We start from the raw sequence: 18,338 nt of genomic DNA, 5'->3' as shown, positions 1-18,338 counted from the left end.
TAACACCCTCGCTCCCACTCTGCATCTTCACATATTTGCCTCACCACCAGAGAGCAATGCTTTGAAGCCTAAGAAGAAAAGCAGCTGGGGTGATTTTCAATCAGATGCAGAGGAAAAAAAAAAAAAAATCAAGTTAATAATAAATGCAAGGTTTCACCCTTCCTTGGCAGTGTCAGACATAGGCAATTAGCCAGCAGAGGTAAAAACGTATCCACAAAAGCAGTGATGCACCCACAAAAACAGCGACAAAGCAGTCATATTTTTAAACTAGAAAGGCATACAGCATAGAACCACAACACACAACTAAAAAAGGACAAACATTTATGGCCTGATAAAGGGGCAGGAGTGCAGTTTGGATTGCTGGTTTTATTTTGTAGCTGGCAGATAGGACTCTTAAGACTCCCACAACCAAATACAAGCAGTATAGCTCTGGCAAAAAAAATAATTAGCTTCAACTTGGAGGAGGTCAGGAAGAAAAGAGATAGCTGGACAACTACAGATTCTTACTCAAGAAACCCAGATTAACGTCTACTCAGCAACCTGTCAAGCAAGGTCTCTGGGCCCTGAACACTTTCTAGCAAATCAGACAGGATTAAAGACTTAATTTAGGCTCATTTCCATTTGTCAGCCAACACAGATTATGTAAATCAAATGTCCGCTCTTGCCCTCTTCTCCAAACAGCACTAGCAAAATGCTTCATTGTGTCCCAGCAGTGCTTTCCAGAGCTTTAAAGATAATATTCTCCAATACGACCACTGAAAATCTGAAAGAAAAACCACTGACTTTTAAAACATTATTATTAGGTCAAGGAAAGTAGAATCAGTCTTCCTGAAAAGGCTTATTAAATATTTACTAGAGACTTCACCATTATAAAATTTAACTTTAGAGTAGCTACTAAAACATTGGCAGCTTCAAGACTCCATCTTCAGCTAATTAAGGTCTACTTCATTCCTATTTTTCAGGCCTTCTACTATCACCACCATTTAGTAGGTTAATTTTCCAAGTGTTCATGATTTCATAGTATCTTGCCCCTTACAAAGTATGCAGACCTCCAAATTTTCATTGTGCAAAGTTTAGGAGATAATTTTTTCAGAACTCCCTTCTTCTGGCAGTGATGGTCTATTGTGTTTGGGACACCTTGTAGAACAGTTTGCTTCAAATGCACAAGAGAAGGCTGTAGATATATTTGAAAAGCCTTGCACATGACACATAAAGCTGTTACATCTTTCCCTTCTGTCATGTGATCCTTCAGAACTCTGCAACTTTCCAACTTCAGCCATTTTTTTGCACAAGTTGGTAGTCAGTATTTCCTAAAATTTATGTCTTGTCAAGAAAATTGGACAGACTAAAGCTGTCTACTTCAAGAAGAAATTGCCCTTTTGTGCCATTTCATTACCTAGTTAATACCAAGAAACTGGAGTAAATTATGGCAAATCTTTGATTAATAGATTAATTTTTCAGGGACTAACATGAAGGATACATCTGCCATAAGAGTTTTTTGTTCCTATACTCCTATCAACATTATTAAGATTTCTGAAGGTCACTTTCTGCATGATACCAAGTACCTGCAGCAGGCGGTGACAAAAAAATTATGTTCTTCAGATTGATTCTGTGTGATGACAGTGCCATCTGTCAGCTAATGACAGATTGATCAGAATAACGTGTGCACTTTTACATGTGCTGTGAGATTCTGATGGATATATTAATGCCTTTTTCACAACATGACCCAGGTCTCTGGAGAAAAAGCCCACCCAAATAAACTCACAAGTGATATTAGCAAGGGAGACATCATCTTGTCTAGCTGTTAACTAAATAAGCAGGACAACCTCTGTTTGCTCAGTTATCTCAATACTTCTGCCATGTACATTTCTAAACCTAAATGCCACAGGATGAATAATATAATCATAGAATGGTTTGGGTAGGAAGGGACCTTAAAGATCATCTCGTTCCAACCCCACTGCCATGGGCAGGGATGCCTCCTGCTAGACCAGGTTGCTGAATGCCCCATCCAGTCTGGCCCTGAACTCTTCCTTGGGCAACCAGTTCGTTCCAGTGTCTCACCACCCTCACACTAAAGAATTTCTTCCCAATGTCTAACCTGAATCTCCCTTATTCTAGTTTAAAGCCATTACCCCTCGTCCTATCACTACATGAACTTGTATGTCCCTCCACAGGTTTCCTGTAGGCCTCTTCAGCTACTGGAAGGCCACTATAAGGTCTCACTGGAGCCTTTTCCTCTCCAAGCTGAATATCTCCAACTCTCTCAGCTGTCTTCATAGGAGAGGTGTTCCAAACTTTTGATTATCATTCTTTATCATTCTGATAAAGAAACCTGTGCTGTATTAAGTATTCCTGCACCAAGGTAGTGCACTGTTTTCTCTAACAGTATTTAAAAAATAAAAGGAATAATTTCCACAGCTTTCCCCTCAACACAGATACACAAAAAGATGCACTAGGATAACTGAATGTCATTTTATTATTTATTAATTTAATAGCTAGGTATCCACTTTAGGTTTTGAAAAATGAAAACCTTAATGATTCTAAGTGAAATAACTTTTACTTAGATCCACAACACTGCTGTCATTTCATAATTTGTATGCACCTGTGTTGAGCTTCAACAACCTGTTGCTAACTGCTTATGTGAGACTATTCCCTGTATTTCAGGAAAAAAAAATCTTTTAATTTTTAACTTTCTTTGTAAATTACAACATATTTACAATACATAATAGGAATACATTGTATTAGCTAGGCAGGTCTCCTTGTATTGTCAGAAAGCTCTGAAAGTAATTTGAAGGCAGACTACCTGATTCTAGGAGCATCGCTATCATCTTTTGTTTGTTTACCTAGAAGCAGGTTAAGCTACTTTCAGGTTTTGACCTTGAAGGATCTGAATCAGGAAAGCCTGCAGCATGTATCTAACAGTTAACAGAGATGCTGATCATGGGTGACATACCTTTCAACTGACCCTCAACCTTCCAAGGTTAAGGACATGCTTTACTGCTAGTGTTTGTCACTTTGAAAGACACAACCTGACAAGGAAGATCAGGTATGAATCTTGTTACAATACTGCCACTCTGTGGACTAAAGAGGTTATGGGCTGCTCCAACTCTTCTGGCAGCACGAGGGAAGAAAAAGACCGTTGATGCTTACCCATTTACCAGGATTAACTCTACTTTGATACTTAAAAGGAAATTAACAGATCCCAAAGCAACAACGCTAAATGTGCAATAAAAATACAGGATTTCCAAGGAGCTAATTTAACTTAATTCTTATGATGTTTATGATCTGTTCAAAGTACTTGTTCATTTCAAAAAACATTGATAGGGAAAATACCTGAGCCACTGGATACCCAAGCCATGCAGTTTTAGAGTAAGCAATAGAAACACTGACTTAATCTCAAAACGAAGACACCGGTGCCATAATTTAAAAGTGTTTCAAGACAAAATTTTAATGTAGTTGTGGGAAACTGTTCTTTTCTTCCCCACATAAGTCTAAACAAAATGTCTTTTTAGCCAGCGAAGGCCTCTCCTGATTATCCCCAGCTAACGAACTAAAACAGACTTGCTTCTCAAGGACAACTGAACCCAAAACAACAGCTGTGGTCCGAGATGGATGGACGACAAGCCATCCTGTGCCCCTGGCAGTCACAGCCTTAAAGTGGGGCTCATGGACGCTCACTGGCTCTGGGCCCTTCCCTCCTCCCTGAGGCCCGTTCGGACGCTTTCTGCGTGGGACACCCCCCTGCTGCGGACACTGGTGCTGGGACCCTGCCTGCCTGCCCCGGGTCCAGCCTGAGCCTCAGCGCCGAGCGTGCCGGGGTCCCGAGCCCTGGGGTCGGGGCCGGAGCCCCCTCCCCGTGTTGCTGCCCTGGAGGGGAAACCAACGGGCGCTGCACCCGCTGCCGAGAGGCTGCCCCTCCGACACCACGGACCTGCCGCCCTGCCTTCCGGCCACCGACCGACGCTGCTGGACAAGTCGCCGGAGGGTAACATCACCTCACACACACACACACACACACACACACACACACACACACACTCCTTTCCTCATACTTGCACACACAGCGCGACCTCTTAAGGAGGACCGGCGTCGGGTTTCCTTCCCTCCTCCCTCCTCCCTTTGGTCCTTAATCCTCTCCCTTAAAAGCACCTTTGCATTGCCTCCCTAAAGGACACTTGCTCACCACATACATATTGATATCCCCGGTAGCCATTCACACCTGCATTGTTCCTAAACATCATCCCTCGGTTTGTGTTAACCCTTAATAAACCTATTAGTTTGTGGAGTAAATCTTGGCTTTAGAGGCAATTTCTGAGCGTGGTGGGGTGCGGGTGCTTTCTAGCTACCACCCTGAAACACGGTCCCGCGGCGGCCGTTGCTCCGTGAGAGGCAGCGCCGCGTGTGACCCTCGGGCTCATTCACAAACCCCTCCACATTGAGAGGGGGAGTCGCAAAAGTATCCTGACAGCCGGGAGCCCCCCGGTACTGGCTTGCGACAGTAGTGATGCACTTCTGCTTTCACAAAACAACTGTTATTCCACACACAAGCTTAGCTTCAGCTTGCTGCCTTACTCTAAACACCTGTCTCTGAGGAGGCAAGTTCAACACAAGGTATTTTGCAACTTAAACACCCTAATAATTTCTAACGGAGTGGCAATAAAGGGAGGAAAAAAAACACAAATGAGTTTAAAATTCAGCACTTTGACAAAAACTGGTCTTGAGGAGGAGGAAAACCCACAGTTCATAACTTTTATTTCTATTTATGTTTTTCTGCCAAACATCATCTTTCACATTTTTAGTTAGGGCAATCCTAAAGTCTTGCTCATAGGCAGCCACATAGGAGCAAATATTCTGTGATTCTGTGATTACTGATTTGGAGCAAAAGAGGCAGTTACCATCCTACTCTGTAAGAATAACCCTTTCCTTCTCTGAAATTATAGAAAATAACTTCCCACTCCTGTCTAACAGACTGATGGTGAGTATGTTAACGGTGCTTCTATACTTTGTAACACTCAGGAACTGAAGGCTGGAGCAACTACACAGCAATACCTCCTCTAGTACAAACTATTCTCATCACATAAGATGGGACAAGCAATGCTGTTTTGAACCAGCATTACTCCTGGCAAAGAGCAACATTTTTACCATACTACAAGTAAACTCACTCTGGAGCCAATAAAAAAGTGTATGTTGCTCACATGTTATTTTCCACACAGCACTTTGATGCTAGTGTGCTTAAATTAGACTTCAGTGAGTCAAAATTACAGTAATACTGTCTGTCTTATATTCATGCAAGTTAACTGACAGGAAAACCATCAATTTCACTGAAATATGGTAAGCATAGTAGGTAAACTGACCACTATATCCAACTATATCCAAACGGTGGAGCCCCTGACAAGGCTACAAAGCCTCTGCAGTTAAGATTCTTTGTGTTCAAGTATGGCACAAGGGGGACAGGGAAGTGATTGAAGACAGTTACCATGGCTACACCAAGGGTATGTCTTACCTGACCAACCTGGTGGCCTTCTGTAATGGAGTGACTACATCAGTGGATGAGGGAAGACCTCAGAACAGTCTATGCAAACTCAGTTGTTTTGTGAAACCTGCTGCTGTGCATAAGCCCATATAGATAATTAAATCAAAATACAATTTCCATAGCCAGCTCAGGAATCAAGTACCTAAATGTACTTTGGAACCCAGCTCTGATTCAGAGATTGCTACTAGCAAGAGCAGACTTAGTTGCCTCTTATCTCCTGTATTAACAAAAGGGAATCCAAAATATCTAAGTTGATTGCAGATGTAAAGCAAAAAATTCTGCAGATTCACTTTATTTGTCACCATTACTGGGATTAATCCTGCAGCACCATAGACCATTTAAATCACACGCCTTAGGCAGGCTATGGTAAGGTTGTATGTGACTGGTGATGTAGTCTTTTCTTTTTCTCTGCAAAAAGGCAAATGAAAGTGACATCCCAGGATGTGTTGTTTCCACTGAAGTTGCTGAACAACCTTAAATACCACTTCATGTTTTCTATTAACAAACTTTCACAACTGCAGAGGAGCAGAGAGCAAAAGAGTCACAATATCAAGTGGAAGTGTATTTTTTCATAGCCCAAACTAAGGCATGAACAGTAGCATTCTTGAAAAAAACAGCTTGGAAAAGAGAAGGCTCTGGAGTGACTTTATTGTGGCCTTTCAGTACTTAAACAGGGCGTATTAAAAAGATGGGAACAAACTTTTTAGCAGGGCCTGTACTGACAGGACAAGAGGCAATGCCTGTAAACTGAAAGAGGGTAGACTGAAAATCGGTATTAGGAAGAAATTTTTTACAATGAGGGTGGTGAAACACTGGAACATGTTGCCCAGAGAGGTGGCAGAAACCCCATCCCTGGAAATGTTCAAGGTCAGGCTGGACAGGGCTCTGAACAAACTGCTCTAGGTGAAGATCCCCCTGCTTACTGCAGCAGGGGTGGACTAGGTGACCCTTAAAGGCCCCTTTCAACACAAACCATTCTACAATTCTATGTGTTAATTTTATACAGAAAAAGTAGGACTCTGTTAGTACCACACTCAGTTCCATAAGTAACTGTTACATGCCATCATTCAGTAACATTTGCCCTAAACAGAATAACTTGAAATAACCATTTTTGAAAGGTGAAAGTTTTTCATTATGAAGTCTGCATTCCCTGGAGCTTTCTCCTAAGCTATTTTCTCCCTGACAATTTAGGCAATAGAAAGCTTGTACAAACACTCTGGTTTAGGGAATGGATGCCTGAATTTCCTGAGGAAATTAGCACAAAATCTGCATATTGCTATACTGAATCATGCATTTCACCACACATTCTGCCTTTTCCTCCTCAAGCTGCAGTTTAGAGCTTGCCTTACCTTGACTCTGTTCAAGGTGTTAAGACAGCGAAAGGGCTTTTGCTCAAGGAAAATAGATTAGATATTAAATATCAGGAAACATCTTAATAAGGATAAAGCCCTTAGTTTTAGCAGCTACAATAAATGCAGACTCACTGGAACTTCAAAGTGGAGTTACCAAAGGTAGGTCAACTACTTTAACTCTTTGCAACCAACTACTATGGTTTAAAGAACTAGAAGCCAGTTTCTCCCTAGATTTGCTTCAGGTTGGAGATTTTGGGTTTATTTTCAGTATGTTTAAAAGATCTCTCTGTAAAGGTTTGGAAGGTTTCCTAATCAGCTCAAACTTGGTGTTCTTAAAAGCATCCCACACTTCCAAGCTTCCCTCAGTAATCCAAATGAATAAATGTTATAATAAATTCCAGTGCCAACATCTGAGTAAGTATGCAATTGCAGAATTCAACTATGAAAGGCTAATGTGGTCTGCTAGGTCCACAATGAAGATTATTATGTAATCTTTGAGCTCATACAGAGTGCAGTATACTTCTCTGCTTTGTTCTAAGATAAGTGCAACAATTTTCCATTGTCCTAGAATGAAGTGTATTTCCTTATAATGTCAAATTCAAACAAACATGGACAAATTAGAAAGATGCTTTAAAAGAGACAAATTTTAGGAATTGTATCCTAGAGACTTATACTCACGTTTGCTTTTGATTTCCCAGCTGACTCCATACCTCAACTACAAATCCATCGAAATTTTCATTCTAAATAAAGGCAATTGACAACAATATACAGGTAATTACCATGCTTATTCATTATCCTTGAATCAGAGATGATAATACAGAATCAAAGCACATAACTACTGAAGTTCTCCTTGTACTATTAACAGACTGAACACACTTTGAATTCTTATACCTTTGTCTTTAATGCAGCATTTCATGAAGTCGGAATAGCAAAAATCATTTAACAAAGATGACAATGTTGAAAATCTCTATCAGTTACCCATGACTTCTACTCTGACATGATAAACCAGTATTGGACTGGGAAAATCCAGCCATTAAAGAAAGATGGTTAAGTAAATAAATTTACACACGTTTACATGTGTACTGGGGGAAAAAAAAACAACTCACGAGCTCTTGAGTCTAAAGTAAATGCTAACTTGGCAAAGGTGTAATTCCAAACATCTCCTACAATTAATCTCACTTGTTACAATTCATGTTTTACATGGTTAAAGATACTGTTGTACTTGAGTACCCTTTCCTTAAGAGACCAGCTGTTACTGAGGACCTGAAATTCATGTGTTAGTTATACATTTTAAGCTACTATTCATTTTCCCTCTGCATTCATCTTTCTCTAGAGCACATTATTCTCTACCCTGTGTAGGAAGTAGGAAAATTTACTCTGATAGTAATTAAGCAGGTTACCATGAATCAACCACTAAAGTTGGATGTTATTTGGGTGCAACTTGTGTAGTCCTACACAGGCATAGGTCTAATGTCATTAGCTAAGGGGCTGCCCAGAAAACCTCCGCAAACAGTAAGCATTCCTTAAAGGAAATCCTCTTCTCCTCTCCACAGCCTCTTAATATATTAAGGAAATTGGTTTATCAGAGCAAAGTAAAGCTGTATAGTAAATATACAACGAGTTATTCTTGGTATTAAAAGTGGCCCATTAGCTCTAGCACACTGAGCCTAAATGTACTCCTGTAACACAGAAAACCGCACTCTTTGAGCCCGTGAACCTTTTTCTGTCTATCAAAAACCACTACTAATCAGTTTAGCCCCTGCTTAATAGTTTTATTTTTGAAATAGAAATTTAAAAGAAAGCAGTCTGCTCCCTAGACAACCTCCATGAGGTGTTTATCAGGTATCCACTACTGCATCAGTAACAGTCAGCCCGTCAGCTGTTTGGAACACGTTTTATCAATCATGATTTATAGCAGGTAGAAGTCACCAATGCAGCTGCCAACAAAGTTAACAAGGTTATGTTGATCAAACTTAAGTAGTCACACTTTAGACTTTTAATTAACTGCTCTTGAGTGTTACTACACTTCATATCTAGAGGAACTGGATACATACTAGGACACACTATTAAGAATCCTGCCTCATTATTTTTCTGAGCAGAATTTTATTTTATAGAATATAAAACTTCTGGAGAAAAGATCCATTATGACAGGAATAAAATATAATTTCACACTATATTATAATCATTACCAAAAAGTCTTTTTACCTTGGCTAGCAGAACCATGTTCTTGGAGAGCTCCTCTATCTCATCCTCACTGCCAAAAACACTCTCAAAGTCCTGGTAAGTCCAGCCATCAAACAAAATTCGAGGCACTATCAAGCAAAGTCATTAATCAGTAGTGAAAGTTAAGAATTTATTATCTACACTGGAATACTTCTGCAGAAACAGAATACAGTAGATACAAGCAAGACATGCCACTAAACAACATAGCACATGCCTAAAATTATTGCCTTCTTCCTCTGACCAACTTTAGAATCACAAATAAATTAACATGGTAGAACATTGTTCTTCATTTTATGTTTAGTTAAAGGTCAGCAATGATGCAAGTTTTAAGAAAAGATACCTTCAATTGACTGAACTATATTAATGGAACTATCACTTAGGGCCTCAAATAGTCTTAAAAGAACATCAACATGAAAGAGAAAACTCTCTGTAAGTTATGCATCTCTTCTACCACAAGAACAAGACAGGAAAGTTTGCCCTAAACTCTAATTTTCTCTTTTGTACACAGCCCTGAATTACCTTACTCTTCTACTCATCTCAAGACTCTATGACAGATTTTTATTTCAGAAAACATGGGCACTTAATCTCCTGTAATTTCTTTTTCTAACAACACAAAAACATTAAAAACATCGACAAGAGTCGGAAAAAACGCAGTTGGAACAGTCAACAATCATACAGAGCTGTGTCTTAGCCCTTTTAACTATCAAGGATGTAAAAGAATACTTTAGAAGGGTCTAAAGAAATTTCAAGGGCTTTATCGTCGGGCAGCTGAAATAATCTAAAACATCTGACTAAGCATTAGCTTTTTCTAATGCATTTCAAGTTTCATACTCCGTGCTGAATCAAGAAACATTTCACAGTTTCACAGAATTCTTGCTATAGACTAATACAAGAAGTATTATTTCTATACCACTATTTTCATTTTCCCTAAAGACGCACACTGTGGCAGGAAACTTGAGTTCCCAGCTTCAAGAGGAAAAGAGCCCAAAGCTTTTCCACTATCATGAAGGATTTTTTTATATTTTTTTTCTTTTTAACTAAGCAGAACCCCTGAATTCCAGGTAAGTATGTAATGTTATATATGAAATACCCCTCCAGAGAGGGCCCTGTGACCCAGAGTTTATCCAAAGCAAGAAGTTAAGGCAAAAGATAAGGCCACCAACAGGATCAACACTTCAGTTACTTAACTGCTTTTACTTTTCTTCTCAGACTTCTGCCTTCCTACAACCTCGCTAAGGTAACCTCCGTTTCCCCCATATACATATGCAACAAACTCTTCTTTCACTCTGACAGCAGTTAAAGAGGATAAAAAATAAACATAAAACAGACGCTCACCTATTTTAATGTTTTTGGAGATTTTTCGGACATCTTTCATCCAGCCTATCAAAGAGTATCGAGTAAGAGAACAACTGTTAAAATATAACTGATGTTGACAATGACAATGTATTTTGAAGCATTCTTCAAATTATGTAGAATTGTTTCATTAGATCTACCTTCCTGCCACAGATTACTAGTTCATAACCAACAGAGACAAAACACACTCTGATTCACAGAATTTGAAGCTGTTCACCTCCATCACAGCTTACCTAGTATTTAGGTATAACTAAGTATATAACTATCTTACAATAGTTCCTACCCAACCCCTCCCTGCTGCTTACAGCTCTCTCTCATCATGGAAACTATCTTACTACCTGCTCAGAACAACACTTCTGTAGTCAACAAGCACCACCCGGGAAGAATTTTGGTTTTTTTTAAGATGGTACTTTCAAGTGTCCCATCCATCCCTCTTGGCAGTCATTGCACTAGAACAAATTTGTTAGTAGGCACCAACCTGGTAAGAATTATAGCTGTTTATTATATAGCTGTTATAGCCCACATTCAATCAAGTTCAAAACTAGATACTACTTAGCTATTATTTAAGAACATACTAGCTGAAATCTGAACTTGCTGCCAGTTTCTTGACAGTAGAAGTAAAAAATTCATTTTGGATTAATTAAATCTTCCATTCCCAAAACAAACTGAAAGGTTTTTGCAAAGGGAAAAAAACCAAAACAAACCACAAGAGGTAAACAACTGCACAGTGCAAACACCGAAGGCTACCTCTGCCTGTACAGATTCTTCATCTCTTTTTTATAAGAGGGGCTTTGTAGACAGGCTGGTGGAAAAGCCCATTGTTCTACTTATTTTCTGGACAAACAAACTATGTACACGTGTGGAAGCAGGCAGGTACAGAAAGAAGTTCACTCTAAAGAAAATTCCCCGAAAAATGGAATGGAGAGGCACAGAGCTATAAAAATCCACATGTATATATTGCTAAAGCTACCTAGTCTGCAACAAGACAAGTAATCTTACTTGCAATGCGTATTCAAAGAAAAAGAAAATAGCACCTTTATCAGCATCATGGAGCCCAGTGAACTGGAACCTTTCCTTTCCTCTCCTTTTCACTTGTAACCAGACTGGTGATATTAGTGTAAACTTGTTTCCAAATATTTTAGCAATGTCATAGCCATGGCTGTTCCACTTGCAAAAGAAATGAGGGAAAAAAGAAAACAAAAAAAGTTAGAGGCTCAAAAGCAAGACATACAATTCACTTTTTACCAATACAAATTATTTAACACAAATGTAATCATTTGCTAAATCACAATTTGTTAGTTTGAGGAAATCTTCTAGGATATTATTTTTATTTAAATAAAAAAGTACTTTGGAAACTCAGCTACAGGAGCAACAATCTTCAAACTGTGTAAATTCACCTGACCTACAGCACTCTGCATGTAGATTTCAACACAGTTTTGAATTTACAGATTCTGGATTTATGAGAGCTCTATAGGGGACCTATTTCTCTTGAGCAGTGTAAGACTGAAACAAGTGAAAAGCATCTTCTAAACAAAAGGAATTATCAATTATTATTCAAAAAGGATGTTTTGATTAATAATAAGACTAGATAGCAAAAGATGTCAGTTGGACAGTAGTATAAAATTTCAACTGTTTCTTTAGAAGGTTCAAGTTGGTAGCTGCACAGTATGAGTCTAATGCGGGGGAAGATGGGCTGTTCTCAACATTGACACTTAGTAGCCCTCCTGTTCTGGCTTTACTGCAAGTTTACATGGGTCAACAAGTACAAGAGAATACTAGCAATACTATCATCTCTGTTTTACCAGTGAGAGGAACAACAATATGACTTGGGTATCCTTGAAGAGACTGATGGGAGAACAAGTGTATGAGATCACCTGAAACCCAAGCCAGCTCTCAAATAATCCTCTGCCTATTTGCCTGTGTTGACCAGAATTTTCTATTACTATAAAAATACTTTTAAAAGCATGGCTGCAAATTCCACATTGGCACAGTTTGCAGCATTCATTCAAAGCACCAATTTATTAATTTTATCAACTTACAGGAGTAATATATCCCAGAACATCTCCAAAGAAATGTCTTTCCTTTGTCTTCTTGGAGCAGTAACTTCTGTGTTCCAGTATAATATCTTTTGCCTTTGGATCCACAACTACTAACCCCCGGTCCTGCACATTTTTATCAGAATGAAGAGTCTGGGGAGAAGACAGTTTTTAGAAGCAGCAACACAAAGCAGCCACCTTCAGTAGCAACAGACTTCAAAAAGAAAGAAAGAGATAAAAGAATCTCATCATTAAACTATGAGCACTCCTAAATTATGCACAGCAATATGACTTAAAACTGAAACAGGAAAAGTGCTGAGAAATTATTTGTCACCACCTGTAAACAAGTTTTGTTTGCAAGGCAAAAAGCATATTAACAACAAAAGAGTCAAGAAATGGTAAAATTAAAGAATATCATTCACCACAGCTGATGGTGCCTTGCTCTCTAAACAATGCCTTCTGGCATATTACCCTCAAAATGATAAAAAGAGGTTAGAAGTTCTCAACCAAGAATCTGAAGATGATTTTTAAACTGGATATATTTTAGACCAAGTATGCTGCAGTGTGGTTACTGAAGGCCAAGGTTCTGAACACCTTTATTTGAGAAAGATTTGCTTCAACTAAACCAGCACAAATAGTTTTAGCTGACAGAAAAAGAGTGAGAAGGCCTAATAAAGCATGCATAGTATTGATAGAGATTAAGGACTTTAGGTATAAGGCCTGTCTTAACACTGTGTATTATCCTCACTACTGGCAGACTATATCTTTGTGGTAGATGTTGAGCAAGCAACAGAAACAATGAGAGATGTATCTGCATAAAGGATTAACTATACTTATCATTTAAGGGAGAGGATTTTGAACATGTTTTTTACCTAACATGCTTAGCAACACTAAGTATATGTACTTGGTATACACACAGGTAAATACATTTCTCCTCCATACATACGCTTTCTCTTGCACTGTAATGCTTTCTTGTAGTTTCGAAAAAAATAGGCAAGAAACAAGAACAAGCACAGCAAGAGAGACTTCTTCAGCATAGAGAAGACTCTACTTCATCAGACTGCTATAGGACTGAATCATTTCTGCCTGCAAAGGAATTGCTGGTGAGAAGACTCCTCAAACTCTTCTAACAGCATCAGCAAATCTGAGAACATCTGCCCTTCCACCGGTAAATGACCTAGCACTCCTGGCCCAAACTACTGCTAACTGCATCCCTTTCCAAAGTGAAGTATGTCTCCTTTAGCTATGCAAGTGGGGACAAAAAAGCTGCTTCTGCATCTTTCATGGGGAAAAAAGCTCCAGAAGTCAACATCATATTGGTTCGAGGAGTCATTTGTGACACTAATAAAAGGTGAAGGAAAGGTAGTCTTACTTGTGATAATAAGCTTCAATGGAAATACATGGTTGCCTTCAACACTGTTTTGCCAGAATGAGAGTCCATTTACCAAAGTTCAATTAGTACACTGCACATGTAAGATGAGCATTTCAGTTACTTCTCTTACCTCTTCTTCATTTTTTTTTGTTGCACTTTTCTTTGCATCTGTTTTTGACAGGGTACCTTCAGCAAGCCAAAAAATTGTAGTAAGAGAAAGTGAAGTATAGAGGAGTCTCATGGTGCTTTTCCCCTTGTCAAGTTTCTCCCGCTCTGAAAGCATAAGGGTTTGAATCTCTGTTAACAGAAGAATATAACAGCTTAATTCAGTTTTCTTGTCTAAAAAAAGTCCAGCAATTGTCTTACCTTCTGCCCTCTAGAATCAGACTTATTATTAAGGCAGTACTGTTTCAATAGTGCTTTTGCTCTGGCAGAAAAAGAGCAGAGTATTTTAAGAGATTCCTAGGCTCAAACACCTTTTTTGTCCCTTGCTTTAGTAGGTTTATCACAGAAAAAGTGGGTTGGATAGCTGCAGCTCCCCTTTTAAAGAATTCCCAAAGAAGTATAACAACTTACAGCTGAAAGAGAGATACATGCCTGTTGCCCAGTTATACTACCACCTTAGCTTTTTTATTGCAAATAAGAGATCCCATTTGTTTTTGCTCCTGCCTAACCCAGTCAGCAAGTCACAAAAAGTGACAGAAAAAACTGAAATTATATATTTATTATGTGCCTTTACCCTAACAGGTGAGGACTTTGCTTTCAATTCCTTGCCAAGTGATAACATGAAGAACTGATTAAAAAAAGAAAAAAATGAAAGGGTACTTTTGTTCTAGAAGAATGACTCCGACAGTTTGTCCTAGCTTCAGATAAAATTATTGACAATTAATAAAGTTCTGTTCAGTTCCATTCAGTGCTATTTGTCCATCACACCTTAGTTCTGTCAGAAGAAGGACTTTCCAAAAGAAATTTCAGCTACAGCCAGAGCTTATTTTTCAACTTCTCCCCATTTATGAGTCTTACTGGTTTTGCAGCCTAGTTCCCAGAAGTCAATTAGAAAAAAAACAGATTAAAAATATTTAGCATTAGGGGAACCAGGGTGAAAGGAAGTAAATACCAAAATGAAGCAACCAGCTACTAATTCTGGAAGTCCTCAGTATCAAACTGGGATTAGTTTCATTGATAATAAACTAGTGCCTCTAGATATGTACCAGACTGCTTCTCATAATTATGAGATCCTAACAAGAAGGCAGCTACCTTTCCTATAATTTTCTGAAGTTTTATCAAACTTAAAAAATTCTTGTGCTTCCTGTATCACTCTGAAGAATTAGCACTTCTACTGATTACTTTAAAGACTTATGAACTTATTTCTTCAGGTCACTTTTACAAGACTATTGTTGTTCTGTTTGCACTGATAACAAGTGCTGCTCAAAGTTTTGAGTATTTTGCCTCTGTACAGAATACCAGGTGCAGTTTAAAGGAGTACTGTGGCAGTAATCCGGTGGCAGACAGAACCTTAAGGGTTAATGTATTTATGTAAATTTGTAATGTAAATGTACTCAATGAAACAGCAGCTACTGGATGCCAACAGTGGTAATGCAGAGATGAGATCAACAACTCAAAAAACTTGAGCATATTTTGATGTGGCTGGCTTAACAGCAAGGTTTAAAAATGCACAGATATTTATTGGAGCTAGGGACTCTGCAGGAGCAGACATGTAATGAGGGAACAAAGGTGAAGGATGATGACAGCAAAATGCTTGAAAAAAACTATGCTATTAGCACCAAAAAGCAAAGAGCATAAAAACCCTCATGTACAAGATGAGTTGAAGGCTTCAGTCAAGTAAGACTGCAAAATAAAAGTAGAAAGACTTCTAATACTTCTTAGAGCCAGAAGGTATGGCAAAAGCTAAATTGCTACACCATTTTAAATTCACTACTATTAATAGTTAAGGTGTTACGCTTCTACTAACCCCCTTTTTTCCATGTTCTTAAAAAGTGAGGCAAAGCAGGTTACTCTTGGTAGCATGTACTCTGTCCCATCCAGATGGGCAGGATCTATAAACTACTGCAGAGAGGAACAACTGAGAGCTTTAACAAGCTTTAACAAGTTTTAACTATTTGGACAGGATATAAATTCTTCCAGAAGCTGATATATAGTGATTCGGAGGCATTTGATTTCACTTTTAGAAGCAATTAGCAACAGCATCCACTTCCCTGAAGAAAAGTTAATGTTTCAGAGCTGAAGAACAGACATTTTAAAAACCATTACTGAACTCTAATTAGTCATCAAAATGTGTTCAGTTCCTTGACATGACCACATCCATCTGCCAATTATTGTTAAGTCAATATTCACTCCTAGATCTATAGGAAACACTGAGCCTGTGACAAAATGGTTTCTGCCACTCACTGGCAGTTCCATATCAACTCTTGGTTGGAACTTTAATAGCTTGTTCTTTAACTACATTGGTTTAGTGAAAATTAAGTAGACAGCATCTCTCCACTACATGAAGATTAAACAGTCAAACTTGAAATGCTCTTATAGAAACTACAAGCACGAATTTTGCAAGCTTTACAAAACTAGAACCTCCATCAAGTTTTTCTTCTGTGAACCTTCCTTCATAATTTTTTAATTCTCCTTAGATTAACTAAACTGAGCATAACTGTATGATCTTGGCACTATTTTTTACTTCCTGTATTACTGCAAAATGCAAGTAAAACTGAAGACTGGCTCCATTTGCGTCCTATGGACAATTTAAGGTTTAAAGCATCTTTTGACAAACTGATGAGAAACTCAGTTTTCTCTCTAAGCCAGGTCACAAATGTTGTTTAACCTTAGTCTCCATCTACATAATTCTAGTCATACATAACATACTTCTAGTCAGCCGTTGCAGAAGCATTTTTATTTTTAAAAGAGAGAAAAGTTGCCATAGATGTAGGCTGTCCAAAAGAAGCAACCAAAGAAACTAAATAATCTTGGAGACTGGCACAGTAGCTGTTTTGAAATCAGAGTTAATGCCTATACTTTATTTCTAAAGAAGAAACTAGCTTCTAACTACTGATGCAGGAATTTGCATCACTTAGTGAAGAAGTCCGGAAACATACTGTTGATGTGTTCGTAAATCAACAAAAGCGAGATTCAGGAGTGAAAAAGAGTGAAAATAAACCCACTTCTAACCTGTATAAGTATTACTCCCTTTCCTCTGGTAAGGTGCTCTACTTTGACAGCAAGAACTGCCTCCCACACTCGCCCCTCAAGATCCCACAGCTTTCCACGCAGAACACAGACGGCGAGCAGCCTGCGCACCTGCCCAGCCAGCGCGCTCCCTCGCAGCAGAGCGAGCCGCCCGCGGCCTGCCCCGAGCTCTGCTCCCGCGGGCCCCCGGCCACGCTCAACCGCCGTCTCCTACCCCCCCGCGCCGGCTGCCGCGTAGGCTGAGAGCCAGGGCAACGCCGGAATGCAGCGGCACCACCGGCCCCGTTCCACCCCCAGCCCACCCCCAGCCACGCGCCGCTGCCAGCACTCACCGCCCGCCGCCGCTTCGGAAGTGGAGGCTGACGGGGCAGCGCTGAGGCGGCGCGGGAGGACAGCGGGTTGCGCTAAGATGGCGGCGCGGGCGGGCGGCCGCTGCAGGGAGGGGCGGTTGGTCGGTGCCGCTCCCCGGGGCAGGAGAAGGGCAGAAGGTGCCGCCTGCGCCGGCCGAGCCCCAGGGGGAAAGAAGCCGGCTGGGCTGTCCGTGAGTGTGGCTTGCATTGGTGCTCATCAGTACCAAAAGACAGCAAATGCTAGTCACGATTTAATCGTAAATTCCCTTGGAGAACCTCTTGGTTTATTCCAAGCTGAAGCAAGCACTGTAGGTAAGTAGGGAGTTAGGCTAAAATACGTGCACTGGACTGGAGACAAAATGGTAGTACAGACAAGGCTGCAGGCAGTGAGCAAGCACTATTGCTAACTCCCAGGTGTGCAGAAAGGAGAGGTCAGCTCTCCAGATGGCTGTTATACAATGGTTAAGATTGGAAGGGATGTCAAAGATCATCAGGTTCTAACCTCCCTGCTGTGAGCAGGGACACCTTGCACTAGACCAGGCTGCACAAAGCCTCATCCAGCCTGGCCTTAAACTCTTCCAGGGAGGGGGCATCCACAACCTCCCTAGGTAACCTTACTGCCAGTGCCTTACTGCCCTCGTGGTGAAGAATTTCTTCCTAATATCTAAGCTAACTCTACCGTCTCTCAGTTCAAAACCATTACCCCTTGTTCTATCAATACCCTTTCTGATGAAAAGCCCCTCCCCATCTTTCCTGTAGCCTCTTCAAGTACTGTAAGGCTGCTGTAAGGCCTCCCCAGAGCCTTCTCTTTTCCAGGCTGAATAGCCCAAACTCTCTGCCTGTCTTCATAGCAGAGGTGTTGTTAACAGGCTTTAAAGTAAAAGTTTGTGTTTAAAATTGAAATTTGTATAATCTTCTGGTTTG

The 18,338-nt window shown here is 39.9% G+C and overlaps 1 protein-coding gene across 4 annotated transcripts in view; it reads right to left on the bottom strand.

Moving 5' to 3' along the window:
• Window positions 1–17,481, bottom strand: part of CHID1 (chitinase domain containing 1) — a 105,328-nt gene extending 87,847 nt beyond the window's left edge. For 2 of the 4 annotated variants that reach the window (XM_051622323.1, XM_051622324.1), the window contains exons 1-6: window positions 14,000–14,158; window positions 12,501–12,650; window positions 11,496–11,628; window positions 10,444–10,488; window positions 9,091–9,197; window positions 7,564–7,625 (exon numbers count right to left, since the gene is read on the bottom strand). In XM_051622323.1, coding sequence (XP_051478283.1) covers window positions 7,564–7,625; window positions 9,091–9,197; window positions 10,444–10,488; window positions 11,496–11,628; window positions 12,501–12,650; window positions 14,000–14,152 — 650 coding nt within the window. In that variant the 5' untranslated portion in view covers window positions 14,153–14,158. Of the gene's footprint in view, window positions 1–7,563; window positions 7,626–9,090; window positions 9,198–10,443; window positions 10,489–11,495; window positions 11,629–12,500; window positions 12,651–13,999; window positions 14,167–17,396 lie in introns of those variants that run through there. The other 2 variants (XM_051622321.1, XM_051622322.1) reach the window with 2 other exon arrangements.
• Window positions 17,482–18,338: the final 857 nt, after the last annotated feature.

Source organism: Apus apus, chromosome 5 (genome assembly GCF_020740795.1).
Source record: "Apus apus isolate bApuApu2 chromosome 5, bApuApu2.pri.cur, whole genome shotgun sequence".
Taxonomy (NCBI): domain Eukaryota; kingdom Metazoa; phylum Chordata; class Aves; order Apodiformes; family Apodidae; genus Apus; species Apus apus.
Note: the sequence above shows the minus strand (reverse complement) of the source record. Positions and strands in the feature narration are given on the sequence as shown.